The sequence below is a fragment of the Salmo salar genome, unplaced genomic scaffold, assembly GCF_905237065.1.
Source record: "Salmo salar unplaced genomic scaffold, Ssal_v3.1, whole genome shotgun sequence".
Taxonomy (NCBI): Eukaryota; Metazoa; Chordata; class Actinopteri; order Salmoniformes; family Salmonidae; genus Salmo; species Salmo salar.
In genome coordinates, this window is record NW_025547988.1 from 76,229 (window position 1) to 93,895 (window position 17,667).

The 17,667-nt window shown below is 40.2% G+C and overlaps 1 protein-coding gene across 2 annotated transcripts in view; it reads right to left on the reverse strand.

Moving 5' to 3' along the window:
- Positions 1-12,938, reverse strand: part of LOC106583577 (low affinity immunoglobulin gamma Fc region receptor III) — a 39,510-nt gene extending 26,572 nt beyond the window's left edge. For both annotated transcript variants that reach the window (XM_045711787.1, XM_045711786.1), the window contains exons 1-2: positions 12,825-12,938; positions 3,132-3,176 (exon numbers count right to left, since the gene is read on the reverse strand). In XM_045711787.1, the coding sequence (XP_045567743.1) occupies positions 3,132-3,176; positions 12,825-12,855 (76 nt within the window). In that variant the 5' untranslated portion in view covers positions 12,856-12,938. The remainder of the gene's footprint in view (positions 1-3,131; positions 3,177-12,824) is intronic.
- Between the last annotated feature and the right edge of the window lie 4,729 nt (positions 12,939-17,667).

Below are 17,667 nucleotides of genomic sequence, written 5' to 3' on the forward strand. Positions count from 1 at the left end.
ACATTCACAAATGCAAGAGAGCATCAGCTGTTCCGGACGACTGTGTGTTGTCGCTCTCCGTAGCCAACGTGAGTAAGACCTTTAAACAGGTCAACATACACAAGGCTGCGGGGCCAGACGGATTAGCAGGACGTGTACTCAGAGAATCCGCTGACAAACTTGTGTCTTCAATGACATTTCTAACCTGTCCCTGACTGAGTCTGTAATACCAACATGTTTCAAGCAGACCACCATAGTCCCTGTGCCCAAGAACACTAAGGTAACCTGCCTAAATGACTACCGACCCGTAGCACTCAAGTCTGTAGCCTTGAAATGCTTTGAAAGGCTGGTCATGGCTCACATCAACACCATTACCCCGGAAACCCTAGACCCACTCCAATTCGCATACCGCCCCAACAGATCCACAGATGATGCCATCTCTATTACACTCCACACTGCCCTTTCCCACCTGGACAAAAGGAACACCTATGTGAGAATGCTATTCATTGACTACAGCTCAGCGTTCAATACCATAATACCATCAAAGCTCATCACTAAGCTAAGGATCCTGGGACTAAACACCTTCCTCTGCAACTGGATCCTGGACTTCCTGACGGGCCGCCCCCAGGTGGTAAGGGTAGGTAACAACACATCTGCCATGTTGATCCTCAACACTGGGGCCCCTCAGGGGTGCGTGCTCAGTCCCCTCCTGTACTCCCTGTTCACCCACGACTGCATGGCCACACACGACTTCAACACCATCATCAAGTTTGACAACGACATAACGGTGGTAGGCCTGATCACCGACAACGATGAGAGATAGGCCTAGGATGTCAGAGACCTGGCAGTGTGGTGCCAGGACGAAAACCTCTCCCTCAACGTCAGCAAGTCAAAGGAGATGATCGTGGACTACAGGAAACGTGGGGCTGAGCATGCCCCCATTCACATCAATGGGGCTGAAGTGGAGCGGGTCGAGAGCTTCAAGTTCCTCGATGTCCACATTATTATGGTCCAAACACACCAAGACAGTCGTGAAGAGGGCACGACAATGCCTCTACCCCTCAGGAGGGTGAAAAGATTTGGCATGGGCCCTCAGATCTGCCAAATGTTCTACAGCTGCACCACCAAGCCTGAACAGTCAATCAAACTGGCTCTATGCACACTCACTGGACTCACACACACACAGAAGAGAGAGAGAGAGAGAGAGAGAGATGGTGGGTGGGGGGGGGCAGAGAGAGAGAGAAAGCGAGAGAAATAGAGAGAGATAGAAAGATGTATGCCATATGTACGACCATATTAGAGACACATATTTCCCTCAGATTACACAGATCCACAAAGAATTCGAAAACAAACCCAATTTTGATAAACTCCCATATCTACTGGGTGAAATACCACAGTGTTCCACCACAGCAGCAAGATTTGTGACCTGTTGCCACAAGAAAAGGGCAACCAGTGAAGAACAAACACCATTGTAAATATAACCCATATTTATGCTTTTTTAATTTCCCTTTTGTACTTTAACCATTTGTACATTGTTACAACACTGTATATATACATAATATGACATTTGAAATGTCTTTATTCTTTTGGAACTTCTGTGAGTTTTTACTGTTCATTTTTATTGTTTATTTCACTTTTGTATATTATCTACCTCACTTACTTTGGCAATGTTAACATGTGTTTCCCATGACAATAAAGCCCCTTGAATTGAATTGAATTGATATGGAGAGAGGAAGAGAGAGAAATAGAGAGAGAAACAGGAGGGGGGGTAGAGTGGAGAGAGTGGGAGAAAGATAAATAGAGAGAGAGAGACTGGATGGAGAGAGGAGAGAGTGGAGAGAGTGGAGAGAGAGAGAGGAGAGAGAGAGATAGAGAGAGGGATGGAGGGTAGAGTGGAGAGAGCGGGAGAAAGATAAATAGTGAGAGAGAGACAGAATGGAGGGAGGGAGGGAGGGAGGGAGGGAGGGAGGGAGGGAGGGAGGGAGGGAGGGAGGGAGGGAGGGAGGGAGGGAGGGGAGGGAGGGAGGGAGGAGAGAGAAGTGACAGTCTCTCTATTGTAGTTCTGCAGACCTGATTTACGATAACCCACCCCAGGGTTGGATTGCAGCTATTAACCCCAGGGTTGGATTGCAGCTATTAACCCCAGGGTTGGATTGCAGCTATTAATCCCAGGGTTGGATTGCAGCTATTAACCCCAGGGTTGGATTACAGCTATTAACCCCAGGGTTGGATTGCAGCTATTAACCCCAGGGTTGGATTGCAGCTATTAACCCCAGGGTTGGATTGCAGCTATTAACCCCAGGGTTGGTTTGGAGCTATTAACCCCAGGGTTGGAGTTATAGTCATTATGTAGCTATATGAGTCTGTATGGAGTTATAGTCATTATGTAGCTATATGAGTCTGTATGGAGTTATAGTCATTATGTAGCTATATGAGTCTGTATCTCACATCACAGAGTATCACTTTCTACCCTGTGATGTGTTGCAGGTGAGAGCAGCTAGAACAGGTGGAGATCCATTATGGAACCTTCTATACTAAGAGAATAAGGACTGGAGACATGAAGAACCAATGAAGAGACCAGGAATAAATGTTACTATTATAGAACAGGTGATGAATATAGAGAAATGTTACTATTATAGAACAGGTGATGAATATAGAGAGATGTTACTATTATAGAACAGGTGATGAATATAGATAAATGTTACTATTATAGAACAGGTGATGAATATAGATAAATGTTACTATTATAGAACAGGTGATGAATATAGAGAGATGTTACTATTATAGAACAGGTGATGAATATAGATAAATGTTACTATTATAGAACAGGTGATGAATATAGATAAATGTTACTATTATAGAACAGGTGATGAATATAGATAAATGTTACTATTATAGAACAGGTGATGAATATAGAGAAATGTTACTATTATAGAACAGGTGATGAATATAGAGAAATGTTACTATTATAGAACAGGTGATGAATATAGATAAATGTTACTATTATAGAACAGGTGATGAATATAGATAAATGTTACTATTATAGAACAGGTGATGAATATAGATAAATGTTACTATTATAGAACAGGTGATGAATATAGAGAAATGTTACTATTATAGAACAGGTGATGAATATAGAGAAATGTACTCACCTCCACCTTGTCCGAGGCTACAGTATACCAGTGTACTCAACAGCACTGAAACACACAGAGAGAACTATCACTATGGTACATGATGTAAACACTGAAACACACAGAGAGAACGATCACTATGGTACATGATGTAAACACTGAAACACACAGAGAGAACTATCACTATGGTACATGATGTAAACACTGAAACACACAGAGAGAACTATCACTATGGTACATGATGTAAACACTGAAACACACAGAGAGAACTATCACTATGGTACATGATGTAAACACTGAGCTGTTCCACGTACAGTTCCAGTCAAAAGTTTGGACACACCTACTCATTCAAGGGTTTTTCTTTATTTTTACTATTTTCTACATTGTGGAATAATAGTGAAGACATCAAAACTATGAAATAACACATATGGAATCATGTAATAACCAAAGAAGTGTTACACAAATCAAAATATATTTAATATTTTAGATTCTTCAAAGTAGCCACCCTTTGCCTTGGCATTTTTGTTTTTTTGAAACCAGGTTTCACTTGCGCTATATAAGATGGAAGGGAGTTCATGGCTCTGTATATTAGATGGAAGGGAGTTCATGACTGTATAATACTGTATATTAGATGGAAGGGAGTTCATGGCTCTCTATAATACTGTATATTAGATGGAAGGGAGTTCATGACTGTATAATACTGTATATTAGATGGAAGGGAGTTCATGTCTCTCTATAATACTGTATATTAGATGGAAGGGAGTTCATGACTGTATAATACTGTATATTAGATGGAAGGGAGTTCATGTCTCTCTATAATACTGTATATTAGATGGAAGGGAGTTCATGGCTCTCTATAATACTGTATATTAGATGGAAGGGAGTTCATGGCTCTCTATAATACTGTATATTAGATGGAAGGGAGTTCATGGCTCTCTATAATACTGTATATTAGATGGAAGGGAGTTCATGTCTCTCTATAATACTGTATATTAGATGGAAGGGAGTTCATGACTGTATAATACTGTATATTAGATGGAAGGGAGTTCATGTCTCTCTATAATACTGTATATTAGATGGAAGGGAGTTCATGACTGTATAATACTGTATATTAGATGGAAGGGAGTTCATGTCTCTCTATAATACTGTATATTAGATGGAAGGGAGTTCATGGCTCTCTATAATACTGTATATTAGATGGAAGGGAGTTCATGGCTCTCTATAATACTGTATATTAGATGGAAGGGAGTTCATGGCTCTCTATAATACTGTATATTAGATGGAAGGGAGTTCATGGCTCTCTATAATACTGTATATTAGATGGAAGGGAGTTCATGGCTCTCTATAATACTGTATATTAGATGGAAGGGAGTTCATGGCTCTCTATAATACTGTATATTAGATGGAAGGGAGTTCATGGCTCTCTATAATACTGTATATTAGATGGAAGGGAGTTCATGACTGTATAATACTGTATATTAGATGGAAGGGAGTTCATGTCTCTCTATAATACTGTATATTAGATGGAAGGGAGTTCATGGCTCTCTATAATACTGTATATTAGATGGAAGGGAGTTCATGGCTCTCTATAATACTGTATATTAGATGGAAGGGAGTTCATGTCTCTCTATAATACTGTATATTAGATGGAAGGGAGTTCATGGCTCTCTATAATACTGTATATTAGATGGAAGGGAGTTCATGGCTCTCTATAATACTGTATATTAGATGGAAGGGAGTTCATGGCTCTCTATAATACTGTATATTAGATGGAAGGGAGTTGATGTCTCTCTATAATACTGTATATTAGATGGAAGGGAGTTCATGGCTCTCTATAATACTGTATATTAGATGGAAGGGAGTTCATGGCTCTCTATAATACTGTATATTAGATGGAAGGGAGTTCATGGCTCTCTATAATACTGTATATTAGATGGAAGGGAGTTCATGTCTCTCTATAATACTGTATATTAGATGGAAGGGAGTTCCATGCACTCATGGCTCTCTATAATACCGTACGTTTCCCTTGAATTTGTTCTGGACCTGTGGACTGTGAAAAGACCCCTGGTGGCATGTCTGGTGGGGTAAGTGTGTGTGTCAGAGCTGTGTGTAAGTTGACAAAGCAAACAATTTGGGATTTTCATCACATTCATGTTTCTTATAAAAGAAGAAGTGATGCAGTCAGTCTCTCCTCAACTCTTATCCAAGAGAGACTGGCAGCATAGTGTTTATGTCAGCCCTCTGATTATAATGAAGAGCAAAACATGCCGCTCTGTTCTGGGCCAGCTGCAGTTTAACTAGTTATTTTTTTGCAGCACTTGACCATTTGACTGGACAATAATCAAGATAAGATAGAGCCAGCAGGACTTGCTTTGTGGAGTGTTGCAACCGAGGACAGGCGATTTTTACGCGCTACAGCACTCGGCGGCCCCGTTCTTTGAGCTTGTGTGGCCTACCACTTTGTGGCTGAGCCGTTGTTGCTCCAAGACGTTACCACTTCACAATAACAGCACTTATACTTGACCGGGGGCAGCTCTAGCAGGGCAGAAATTTGATGAACTGACTTGATGGAACGGTGGCATCCTATGACGGTGCCAAGTTGAAAGTCACTGAGCTCTTCAGTAAGGCCATTCTACTGCCAATGTTTGTCTATGGAGATTGCATGACAGTGTGCTCAATTTTACACACCTGTCAGCAACGTGTGTGGCTGAAATAGCCGAATCCACTAATATGAAGGGGTGTCCACATACTTTTAGGCCATGTTGTGTACAGATGATACTATTATGTACACAATTGCCCCGACTGCTGACCTGGCTGAGACAAGACTACAGTCCCATTACCCCCCCTGCTGACCTTATGGTGATGGTTATGGTTATACTATTTATCAACCTTTCTACCTGTTGTTATGGTGATACTATTTATCAACCTTTCTACCTGTTGTTATGGTGATACTATTTATCAACCTTTCTACCTGTTGTTATGGTGATACTATTTATCAACCTTTCTACCTGTTGTTATGGTGATACTATTTATCAGCCTTTCTACCTGTTGTTATGGTGATACTATTTATCAACCTGTCTACCTGTTGTTATGGTGATACTATTTATCAACCTGTCTACCTGTTGTTATGGTGATACTATTTATCAGCCTGTCTACCTGTTGTTATGGTGATACTATTTATCAACCTGTCTACCTGTTGTTGATTATGGTGATACTATTTATCAACCTTTCTACCTGTTGTTATGGTGATACTATTTATCAACCTTTCTACCTGTTGTTATGGTGATACTATTTATCAACCTGTCTACCTGTTGTTGATTATGGTGATACTATTTATCAACCTTTCTACCTGTTGTTATGGTGATACTATTTATCAACCTTTCTACCTGTTGTTATGGTGATACTATTTATCAACCTTTCTACCTGTTGTTATGGTGATACTATTTATCAACCTTTCTACCTGTTGTTATGGTTATACTATTTATCAACCTTTCTACCTGTTGTTATGGTGATACTATTTATCAACCTTTCTACCTGTTGTTGTTATGGTGATACTATTTATCAACCTTTCTACCTGTTGTTATGGTGATACTATTTATCAACCTTTCTACCTGTTGTTATGGTGATACTATTTATCAACCTTTCTACCTGTTGTTATGGTGATACTATTTATCAGCCTTTCTACCTGTTGTTATGGTGATACTATTTATCAGCCTTTCTACCTGTTGTTATGGTGATACTATTTATCAACCTTTCTACCTGTTGTTATGGTGATACTATTTATCAGCCTTTCTACCTGTTGTTATGGTGATACTATTTATCAACCTTTCTACCTGTTGTTGTTATGGTGATACTATTTATCAACCTGTCTACCTGTTGTTGATTATGGTGATACTATTTATCAAAGCGCAGATGCCTCTAATGTTAAACCCCTAGAAGCTGTTTTTCATAAAGCCCTTCATTTTGTCACAGGAGACAGTTTTACTACTCATCATTGGTGGACTGGACCTTTGAAGTCATGTAGATCACATCATCACGCTCTTTCTGTTTACAAAGCCCTGCCCCACAAACTTCCAAATGACCTAACATTAATGTTATCAAGTTATCAATCCCGTTCACAGGGTTGGTTAACTATGGAGACTCCTTTAGTGTCTAGAGAGTTAGGTGGAGACTCCTTTAGTGTCTAGAGAGTTAGGTGGAGACTCCTTTAGTGTCTAGAGAGTTAGGTGGAGACTCCTTTAGTGTCTAGAGAGTTAGGTGAAGATTCCTTTAGTTTCTAGAGAGTTTGGTGGAGACTCCTTTAGTGTCTAGAGAGTTAGGTGGAGACGCCTTTCGTGTCTAGAGAGTTAGGTGGAGACGCCTTTAGTGTCTAGAGAGTTAGGAAGATCAGCCAATAGTTTCTGGTGTCTAGAGAGTTAGGTGGAGACACCTTTAGTGTCTAGAGAGTTAGGAAGATCAGCCTTTAGTTTCTGGTGTCTAGAGAGTTAGGTGGAGACACCTTTAGTGTCTAGAGAGTTAGGAAGATCAGCCTTTAGTTTCTGGTGTCTAGAGAGTTAGGTGGAGACTCCTTTAGTGTCTAGAGAGTTAGGTGGAGACTCCTTTAGTGTCTAGAGAGTTAGGTGGAGACTCCTTTAGTGTCTAGAGAGTTAAGTGGAGACTCCTTTAGTGTCTCGAGAGTTAGGTAGATCAGCCTTTAGTGTCTAGAGAGTTAGGTAGATCAGCCTTTAGTTTCTGGTGTCTAGAGAGTTAGGTAGCTCAGCCTTTAGTGTCTAGAGATTTAGGTAGATCAGCCTTTAGTGTCTAGAGAGTTAGGTAGATCAGCCTTTAGTGTCCAGAGAGTTAGGTAGATCAGCCTTTGCTTTCCTTGCGCCGTGTTGTGGAATAATCTACAATACAGTTTAAAATTGAAGGAATTGGTGTCTCTCGGTCATTCAGATGGATAGGTGGATAGGATCACTTTTTATGATTGTGTTTTGCATTTCATTTATTGTGTATAATAATGTGTTTTTCATTGTGTAGAATGTGAAGTTTAATGTGTTCAATGAATTTTAATGTGTATTGTGGTACAACAGCAGGTGTTTTTAATGTTTTGTGGATTACAAAATACATGTAATAAATCATACAGATATTAAACCACATAGATATTAAACCATATAGATAATCAACTACGTAGATATTAAACGATACAGATAAAACTATACATATATTAAACTACATAGATTTTAAACCATACAGACACTAAACCAAACAGATATTAAACTATATAGATATTAAACCACACAGATATTAAACCATACAGATATTAAACTATTTCGATATTAAACTGTATAGATAATTTTCCATACACATATTAAACTATACAGATAATTAACCATACAGATATTAAACTATACAGATATTAAACCACACAGAAATTAAACTATATAGATATTAATCCACACAGATATTAAACTATATAGATATTAAACCATTTAGATATTAAACTATATTAAATTAATTGTTATTATTATTATTAATTATTATTCAACTATATTAAACTAAATAGATGTTAAACCATATATTAAACCATATACATATTAAACTATTTAGATATTAAACTGTATAGATAATTAACCATACAGATATTAAACTATACAGATAATTAACCATACAGATATTAAACTATATAGATATTAAACTATATAGATATTAAACCACACAGAAATTAAACTATATAGATATTAAACTATATAGACAATAAACCATGCAGATATTAAACTATATAGATATTAAACCACACAGAAATTAATCTATACAGAAATTAAACTACTGTCACGTCCTGACCAGTAAAAGGGTTCATTTGTCATTGTAGTATGGTCAGGGTGTGTTTAGGGGATTTTTGTTCTATATTTTCTATTTCTATGTTTATTCTAGTTTTCTTTTTCTATGTTTGGCCGAGTATGGTTTCCAATCAGAGGCAGGTGTTTTTCGTTGTCTCTGATTGGAAGCCATACTTAGGCAGCCTGTTTTCCTTTGGGTTTTGTGGGTGGTTGTTTTCTGTATAGCCTGTGTTGCCTTATGGAACTGTTTCGTCATTTTTTGTTTATTTTGTTTGAGTGTTCCTTTTCTAATAAAGTAAAAGAAGATGAGCACTATACCCGCTGCACCTTGGTCTGTCCATTACGACGCTTATGACAACTACATTGATATTAAACTATATAGATATTAAACTATATAGATATTAACCTATATAGATATTAAACTATATAGATATTAAACTATATAGATATTAAACCGCACAGAAATTGATCTATATAGATATTAAACTATATAGATATTTAACCACACAAAAACTAAACTATACAGAATTTAAACCATACAGATATTAAAATATATAGATATTGAACAATATATTAAACCGTACAGATATTAAAATATATAGATATTAAACCACACAGAAATTAAACAATACAGATATTAAACAATACATATATTAAACCATATAGATATTAAACTATATATATTGTCACGACTATATAGATATTAAACTATATAGATATTAAACCGTACAGATATTAAACTATATAGATATTAACCCATACAGATATTAAACCATATAGATATTAAACTATACTGCTCAAAAAAATAAAGGGAACACTTAAACAACACAACTGTCCACTTAGGAAGCAACACTGATTGACAATACATTTCACATGCTGTTGTGCAAATGGAATAGACAACAGGTGGAAATTATAGGCAATAAGCAAGACACCCCCAATAAAGGAGTGTTTCAGCAGGTGGTGACCACAGACCACTTCTCAGTTCCTATGCTTCCTGGCTGATGTTTTGGTCACTTTTGAATACTGGCGGTGCTTTCACTCTAGTGGTAGCATGAGACGGAGTCTACAACCCACACAAGTGGCTCAGGTAGTGCAGCTCATCCAGGATGGCACATCAATGCGAGCTGTGGCAAGAAGGTTTGCTGTGTCTGTCAGCGTAGTGTCCAGAGCATGGAGGCGCTACCAGGAGACAGGCCAGTACATCAGGAGACGTGGAGGAGGCCGTAGGAGGGCAACAACCCAGCAGCAGGACCGCTACCTCCGCCTTTGTGCAAGGAGGAGCAGGAGGAGCACTGCCAGAGCCCTGCAAAATGACCTCCAGCAGGCCACAAATGTGCACGTGTCTGCTCAAACGGTCAGAAACAGACTCCATGAGGGTGGTATGAGGGCCCGACGTCCACAGGTGGGGGTTGTGCTTACAGCCCAACACCGTGCAGGACGTTTGGCATTTGCCAGAGAACACCAAGATTGGCAAATTCGCCACTGGCGCCCTGTGCTCTTCACAGATGAAAGCAGGTTCACACTGAGCACGTGACAGACGTGACAGAGTCTGGAGACGCCCGTGGAGAACGTTCTGCTGCCTGCAACATCCTCCAGCATGAGGATGTTGGCAGGGGGTCAGTCATGGTGTGGGGTGGCATTTCTTTGGGGGGCCGCACAGCCCTCCATGTGCTCGCCAGAGGTAGCCTGACTGCCATTAGGTACCAAGATGAGGTCCTCAGACCCCTTGTGAGACCATATGCTGGTGCGGTTGGCCCTGGGTTCCTCCTAATGCAAGACAATGCTAGACCTCATGTGGCTGGAGTGTGTCAGCAGTTCCTGCAAGAGGAAGGCATTGATGCTATGGACTGGCCCGCCAGGTCCCCAGACCTGAATCCAATTGAGCACATCTGGGACATCATGTCTCGCTCCATCCACCAACGCCACGTTGCACCACAGACTGTCCAGGAGTTGGCGGATGCTTTAGTCCAGGTCTGGGAGGAGATCCCTCAGGAGACCATCCGCCACCTCATCAGGAGCATGCCCAGGTGTTGTAGGGAGGTCATACAGGCATGTGGAGGCCACACACACTACTGAGCCTCATTTTGACTTGTTTTAAGGACATTACATCAAAGTTGGATCAGCCTGTAGTGTGGTTTTCCACTTTAATTTTGAGTGTGACTCCAAATCCAGACCTCCATGGGTTGATAAATTGGATTTCCATTGATTATTTGTGTGTGATTTTGTTGTCAGCACATTCAACTATGTAAAGAAAAAGTATTTAATAATATTATTTCTTTCATTCAGATCTAGGATTTTTTTGAGCAGTGTATATAGATATTAAACCATGTAGATATTAAACCATATAGATATTAAACTATATAGATATTAATCCATACAGATATTAAACTATATAGATATTAAACTATATAGATACTAAACCATATAGATATTAAACTATACAGATATTAAACCATATAGATATTAAACTATATAGATATTAACCCATACAGATATTAAGCCATATAGATATTAAACTATATAGATATTAATCCATACAGATATTAAACTATATAGATATTAAACTATATAGATATTAAACCATATAGATATTAAACTATACAGATATTAAACCATATAGATATTAAACTATATAGATATTAACCCATACAGATATTCAACCATATAGATATTAAACTATATAGATATTAACCCATACAGATATTAAACTATATAGATATTAAACTATATAGATATTAAACTATATAGATACTAAACCATATAGATATTAAACTATACAGATATTAAACCATATAGATATTAAACTATATAGATATTAACCCATACAGATATTAAACCATATAGATATTAAACTATATAGATATTAAACTATATAGATATTAAACCATATAGATATTAAACAATATAGATATTAAACCATATAGATATTAAACCATATAGATATTAAACCATATAGATATTAAACTATATAGATATTCAACTATATAGATACTAAACCATATAGATATTAAACTATACAGATATTAAACTATATAGATATTAAACTATATAGATATTAAACCGTACAGATATTAAATTATATGGATTGTCACGACTTCCGCCGAAGTCAGTTCCTCTCCTTGTTCGGGCGGTGTTTGGCGTTCGGCGGTTGGCGTCGCCGGTCTTCTAGCCATCATCAATCCACTTTTAATTTTCCATTTGTTTTGTCTTGTCTTCCCACACACCTGGTCTCAATTCCATCATTACATGTTGTGTATTTAACTTAACTCTGTTCCCCCCATGTCCTTGTGTGGAATTGTTTTTTGTAAGTGCATGTGCACGTTTTCTCTGGTGCGTGACGGGTTTTGTACCCATTGTTTTGTTGTTCTGGATGCCGGTGGTTTTATGAATAAAACTGCTCCGTTGATTACCCAGTTTTGCTCTCCTGCGCCTGACTTCCCTGCCGCCAGTTACGCACCCCTTAGATATTAAACTGCACAGAAATGAAACTACACAGAAATTAAACTATACAGAAATTAAACTATACAGAAATTAAACCAAACACAAATTAAACCATACAGAAATTAACCCATACAGATATTAAACCATACAGATATTAAACTATACAGATATTAATCCACACATATACATACAGATATTAAACTATACAGATATTAATCCACACATATATATACAGATATTAAACTATACAGATATTAAACTATACAGATATTAATCCACACATATACATACAGATATTAAACTATACAGATATTAATCCACACATATACATACAGATATTAAACTATACAGATATTAAACCACATAGATATTACGCCATACAGATAATTACAGATATGTTCTATCTCTCCTGCTGCGACACGCAAACACACAGAGAGAAAGAGAGAGTACTTACAGAGCTGCCAGCAGAGTGGTGTGAGTTCCATTCTGTCTTGCTGCTGAGTGAGACTCTGTGATCTCCAGTTATAGACTTATAGACCCTCCTCCTTCCCCTTCCTGTTCTGACCACACACACAAGGCCCTGCTGACGAGGTGATGAAACAGAGGAAGAGAGAGTAGATTATTTTGTCTATACTTCCTCTACCATTGTATATTTCTTCATTACCACCCTCCCGCCCCTGACCCTGGATTGTCCATTGTCAACTTCCGGTGAAACTGGAGGGCGCACAATTCAAATAAATAATCATAAGTATGATGGATTTTAAACATTTAGGTACATATAAGTGTCTTATATCGGCTGAAAGCTTAAATTCTTGTTAATCTAATTGCACTGTCCAATTTACAGTAGCTATTACAGTGAAAGAATACCATGCGATTGTTTGAGGACGGCGCTGGCACAGGTTTCATACATTCACATATAACGATTAAATATTCACTTTTTGAAAATCTTCCCCTGATTTGTCATCCAAAGGGCTATAAGCTATAACATCTAGTGTCATTATGTAGATAAAATCCTTCTTTATATTACAAAAAGTCAGTTTAGTTGGCACCATCGATTTGAGTAATCCACTCGTTCAACTTGCAGAGAAAGGAATCCGAAAATCTACCCCTAAACTTTGTTTCAACAAGTCAAAATATGTTTCTATTTACTCCCTAAAATGTAATCAAACTACAATATTTCTTTCTGAAGCAAGTATGTTCAATAGGAAACCAATTTTAGCGTAATTTCTTCAAGGCGCGTGCAAACACGAATTTCCAAGACTGTGTCTGTCACATTCTTCATGATAGACGGACCAAGGCGCAGCGTGTTTGTAGTTCCACATCTTTTATTTTAAAGTGAAACTTCAACAAAACAATAAACAAAGAAAGAAACGTGAAAAGAGTGGTGCAATATGCACAACACAAAACAATATCCCACAAACACAGGTGGGGAAAATGGCTTCCTAAATATGATCCCCAATTAGAGGCAACGATTACTAGCTGCCTCTAATTGGGAACCATACCAACCACAACATAGAAATAATAAACCTAGAACACCCCCTAGTCATGCCCTGACCTACTATACCATAGAGAACCAAGGGCTCTCTATGGTCAGTGCGTGACAGTGTCCTTCTTCTAAAACTGTTATTTCTTATTCGTTTTTGAAGTTACATGAAACTTTGAACATAGACTGCTGACACCCTGTGGAAGCCATAGGAATTGCATCCAGGGAGCAATTTTAAAATATGATAATTTCAAAAAAAAGATACAAAATTCCAGTTGGTTTTTCTTTGGATTTTCTCCTACCATATCCATTGTATTCCCATACATAATTGTAACATTTCTACAAACTTCAAATTGTATATTTTCCAACGGTACCAGTTATATGCTTAACCTGGCCAGGGAATGAGCAACAGGCAGTTTACTTTGGGCACGTCATTCAGACAGGAAATGGAGAAAAAGGGGCCTATCCCTAATTAAACTGTATTATTCTGAGCGCATTGACCTCTAACCCCTACTATCAGTCACAACTGTCGATCTGATAGGATTGACCTCTACTCTCCACTCCATAGTCTTCCCTGTGGCTCAGTTGGTAGAGCATGGTGTTTGCAATGCCAGCATGGCCAGCATGGTGTGTGCAACGCCAGGGTTGTGGGTTCGCTTCCCACGGGGGGCCAGTCCAAAAAAATAAAAAATGCATGAAATGAAATGTTTGCTTTCACTACTATAAGTCGCTCTGGATAAGAGCGTCTGCTAAATGACTAAAATGTACTCTCTAGCCCCTACTCTCTTTCCACTAATCCCTGGCCCCTACTCTGTGCTCCCTAAATCCTAGCCTCCATACTCTCTAGCCCCTACTCTCTACTCCATGCTCTCTACTCTCTCGCCCCTACTCTCTAGCCCCTACTCTCTACTCTCTAGCCACTACTCCCTACACTCTAGTCCCTACTCTCTAGCCACTACTCTCTAGCCACTACTCTCTAGCCCCTACTCTCTAGCCCCATACTCTCTAGCCACTACTCTCTAGCCCCTACTCTCTAGCCACTACTCTCTAGTTCCTACTCCCTACACTCTAGCCCCTACTCTCTAGCCCCTACTCCCGAGAAGTTTACTTTAAAATGGTGTATAATACATGTATGTTTGAGAAATTTGAATTATGAGATTATTGTTGTTTTGAATTTGGCGCCCTGCACTTTCACTGGCTGTTGTCAAACCAATCCCGATATCGGGATTTGAGCCCTAAGAAGTTAAAAATGAACACCGACAAAACAAACAAAATACAAAACGAACGTAAAGTTCTGCAGGCTACACAGCAGCTATACAAAATCAAGATCCCAGATGTCAGGGCGTGACAGTACCCCCCCCCCCCAAAGGTGCGGACTCTGGCCGCAAACCTGAACCTATAGGGGAGGGTCCGGGTGGGCATCTCCTCTCGGTGGAGGCTCCGGTGCGGGACGCAGACCCTGCTCCGCTTGAGGCTCCCCCCACTTTGGTGGCGCCTCTGGTGCGGGGATCGTTGCCGGGGACTCCGGACCGTGGATCGTCGTCGCGGACTCCGGACTGTAGATCACTGCTGGAGGAACCGAACCACCGATCGTTGCCGGAGGCTCTGGCCTGGGAAGCCTCGCTGGAGGCTCCGGACTGGGGACCGTCGCTGCAGGCTCCGGACTGGGGACTGTCGCTGCAGGCTCCGGACTGGGAACCGTCGCTGCAGGCTCCGGACCGTCGCTGCAGGCTCCGGACTGGGGACCGTTGCTGGAGGCTCTGGACTGCAGACCGTAGCTGGAGGCTTTGTGCCATGGATCATCACTGCAGGCTTCGGGCCATGGCTCATCACTGGAGGCTTCGTGCCATGGATCATCACTGGAGGCTTCGGGCCATGGATCATCACTGGAGGCTTCGGGCCATGGATCACCACTGGAGGCTTGGTGCGTGGAGCCGGCACAGGGCGTACCAGGCTGGGGAGACGCACTGGAGACTGGGTGCGTGGAGCAGGCACAGGTCGTACTGGGCTGGTGAGACGCACTGGAGACCGGGTGCGCGGAGCTGGCACAGGATATACTGGGCCGTGGAGGCACACTGGAGGTCTGGAGCGTAGAGCTGGCACAACCCGTCCTGGCTGGATGCTCACTTTAGCCCGGCAAGTGCGGGCGCTGGCACAGGACGCACTGGGCTGTGAAGGCGCACTGGCGACACAATGTGTATCACCGCCTAACATGGTGCCTGAACGGTGACATGCTGCTTAGAGCGAGCGCATGGAGGAGACACAGGACGTACCGAACTGGGGAGGCGCACTGGAGGCCAGATGCGTGAAACTGGTACATATGACACTGGACTGGTGTCACACTCCTCAGCACGCCCGCTCTGCAGCGCTCTCAATGCCAACACCTCTCTCCGGAATCTTTCATAGAGTTCCTCACTCGACTCCCTGACTGGCTCTGGTTCACCCCTCGGCTCTGCCGACCACTCCGTGCTACTATGGCCTATTTTTTCCTTACCTCCTCACACCATTTGCACCCACTGTTTACAGACTTTCTTTTTTTCTATTGTGTTATTGACTGTACGCTTGTTTATTCCATGTGTAACTCTGTGTTGTTGTTTGTGTCGCACTGCTTTGCTTCATCTTGACCAGGTTGCATTTGTAAATTAGAACTTGTTCTCAACTAGCCTACCTGGTTAAATAAAGGTGAAATAAATAATAAATTAAATAAAAAACTAACAAACTTGTATGCCATATCACATTTTAGGTAAGGGAATACCCCCTGAAATGGACAAAAATTAATGGGAACATATTGCCATTGGACAAAACATTTACACAATCGCAAATACCACTCAATTGGACGGCAGTTCATGCAAACCATATTGAAATGGCATATGGCATAAAAATCTAAAATGTATCACCCTCTAAAAAAGTGCTTTATGGACCGTTTTTCGAAATTCTTTTTCGTCAATTATACATGTATAAGAATTGTATGAACATACCTTTGTCAGATTTTATTGTCAGATTTTTTTTACTTGTCCGTAAGGCATATGTTTTGTCAATTTGCAATATGATATCATAGGAAGTCAAAAGTCAAAGTCAAAAGTCAGTGAACCATTGCCAAATGCCATAGAAATGTCCAAATGCAATATGAAAGTACTGAAAGTGCCAAATCAGGATGTTATGTCCATTTGCAATATGATATCATTGGAACTCAAAAGCCGAAGTCAAAAGTCAGTAAACCATGTCCAAATGGCACTTATACTGCCCAAATTATATATATATCAATATGTTAAGCCCTGAATCAACATAGAAGGTCTATTTGTCATGCAAGTGGGACTCTGTCTTTTTTAACAATTTTCTGAAAAACATCCAAAATGACCAGGGTCGCACCCTATTGGATGGGCACAGGTGGAGGGTGCTCCCTACCCAGCCATGGATCCCTTGCACACTCCTAAAGGCATTCAAAACCATTTCAAAAATGTGCTCCTAACCTGTTCCAATCACCAGGCACACGGCTGTCCATTTGCAATATGTTTCAATGGGCATTTACCATCACAAATTTGACATGCTCAAAAATACTGCAGAAATGCGGAATTGACTGGCCCGATGAACTCGGGATGGCCGGGCAGTGATAGTGGTTCCTCTCCATTGCTCGTTGTGTTGATTTCAACATGTCAATTTGGTGATTTTTTACTGTTTAAACTTATTGCAAGTGGACAAAAGTCAGTCATCAAGTCAGCGTCCATCAGTCAATAAGATAACGTCCAAAATGACCAGGGGCACCCCCTATTGGATGGGCTCAGGTTGGGGGTGCTCTCAACCCGCCATGGATCCC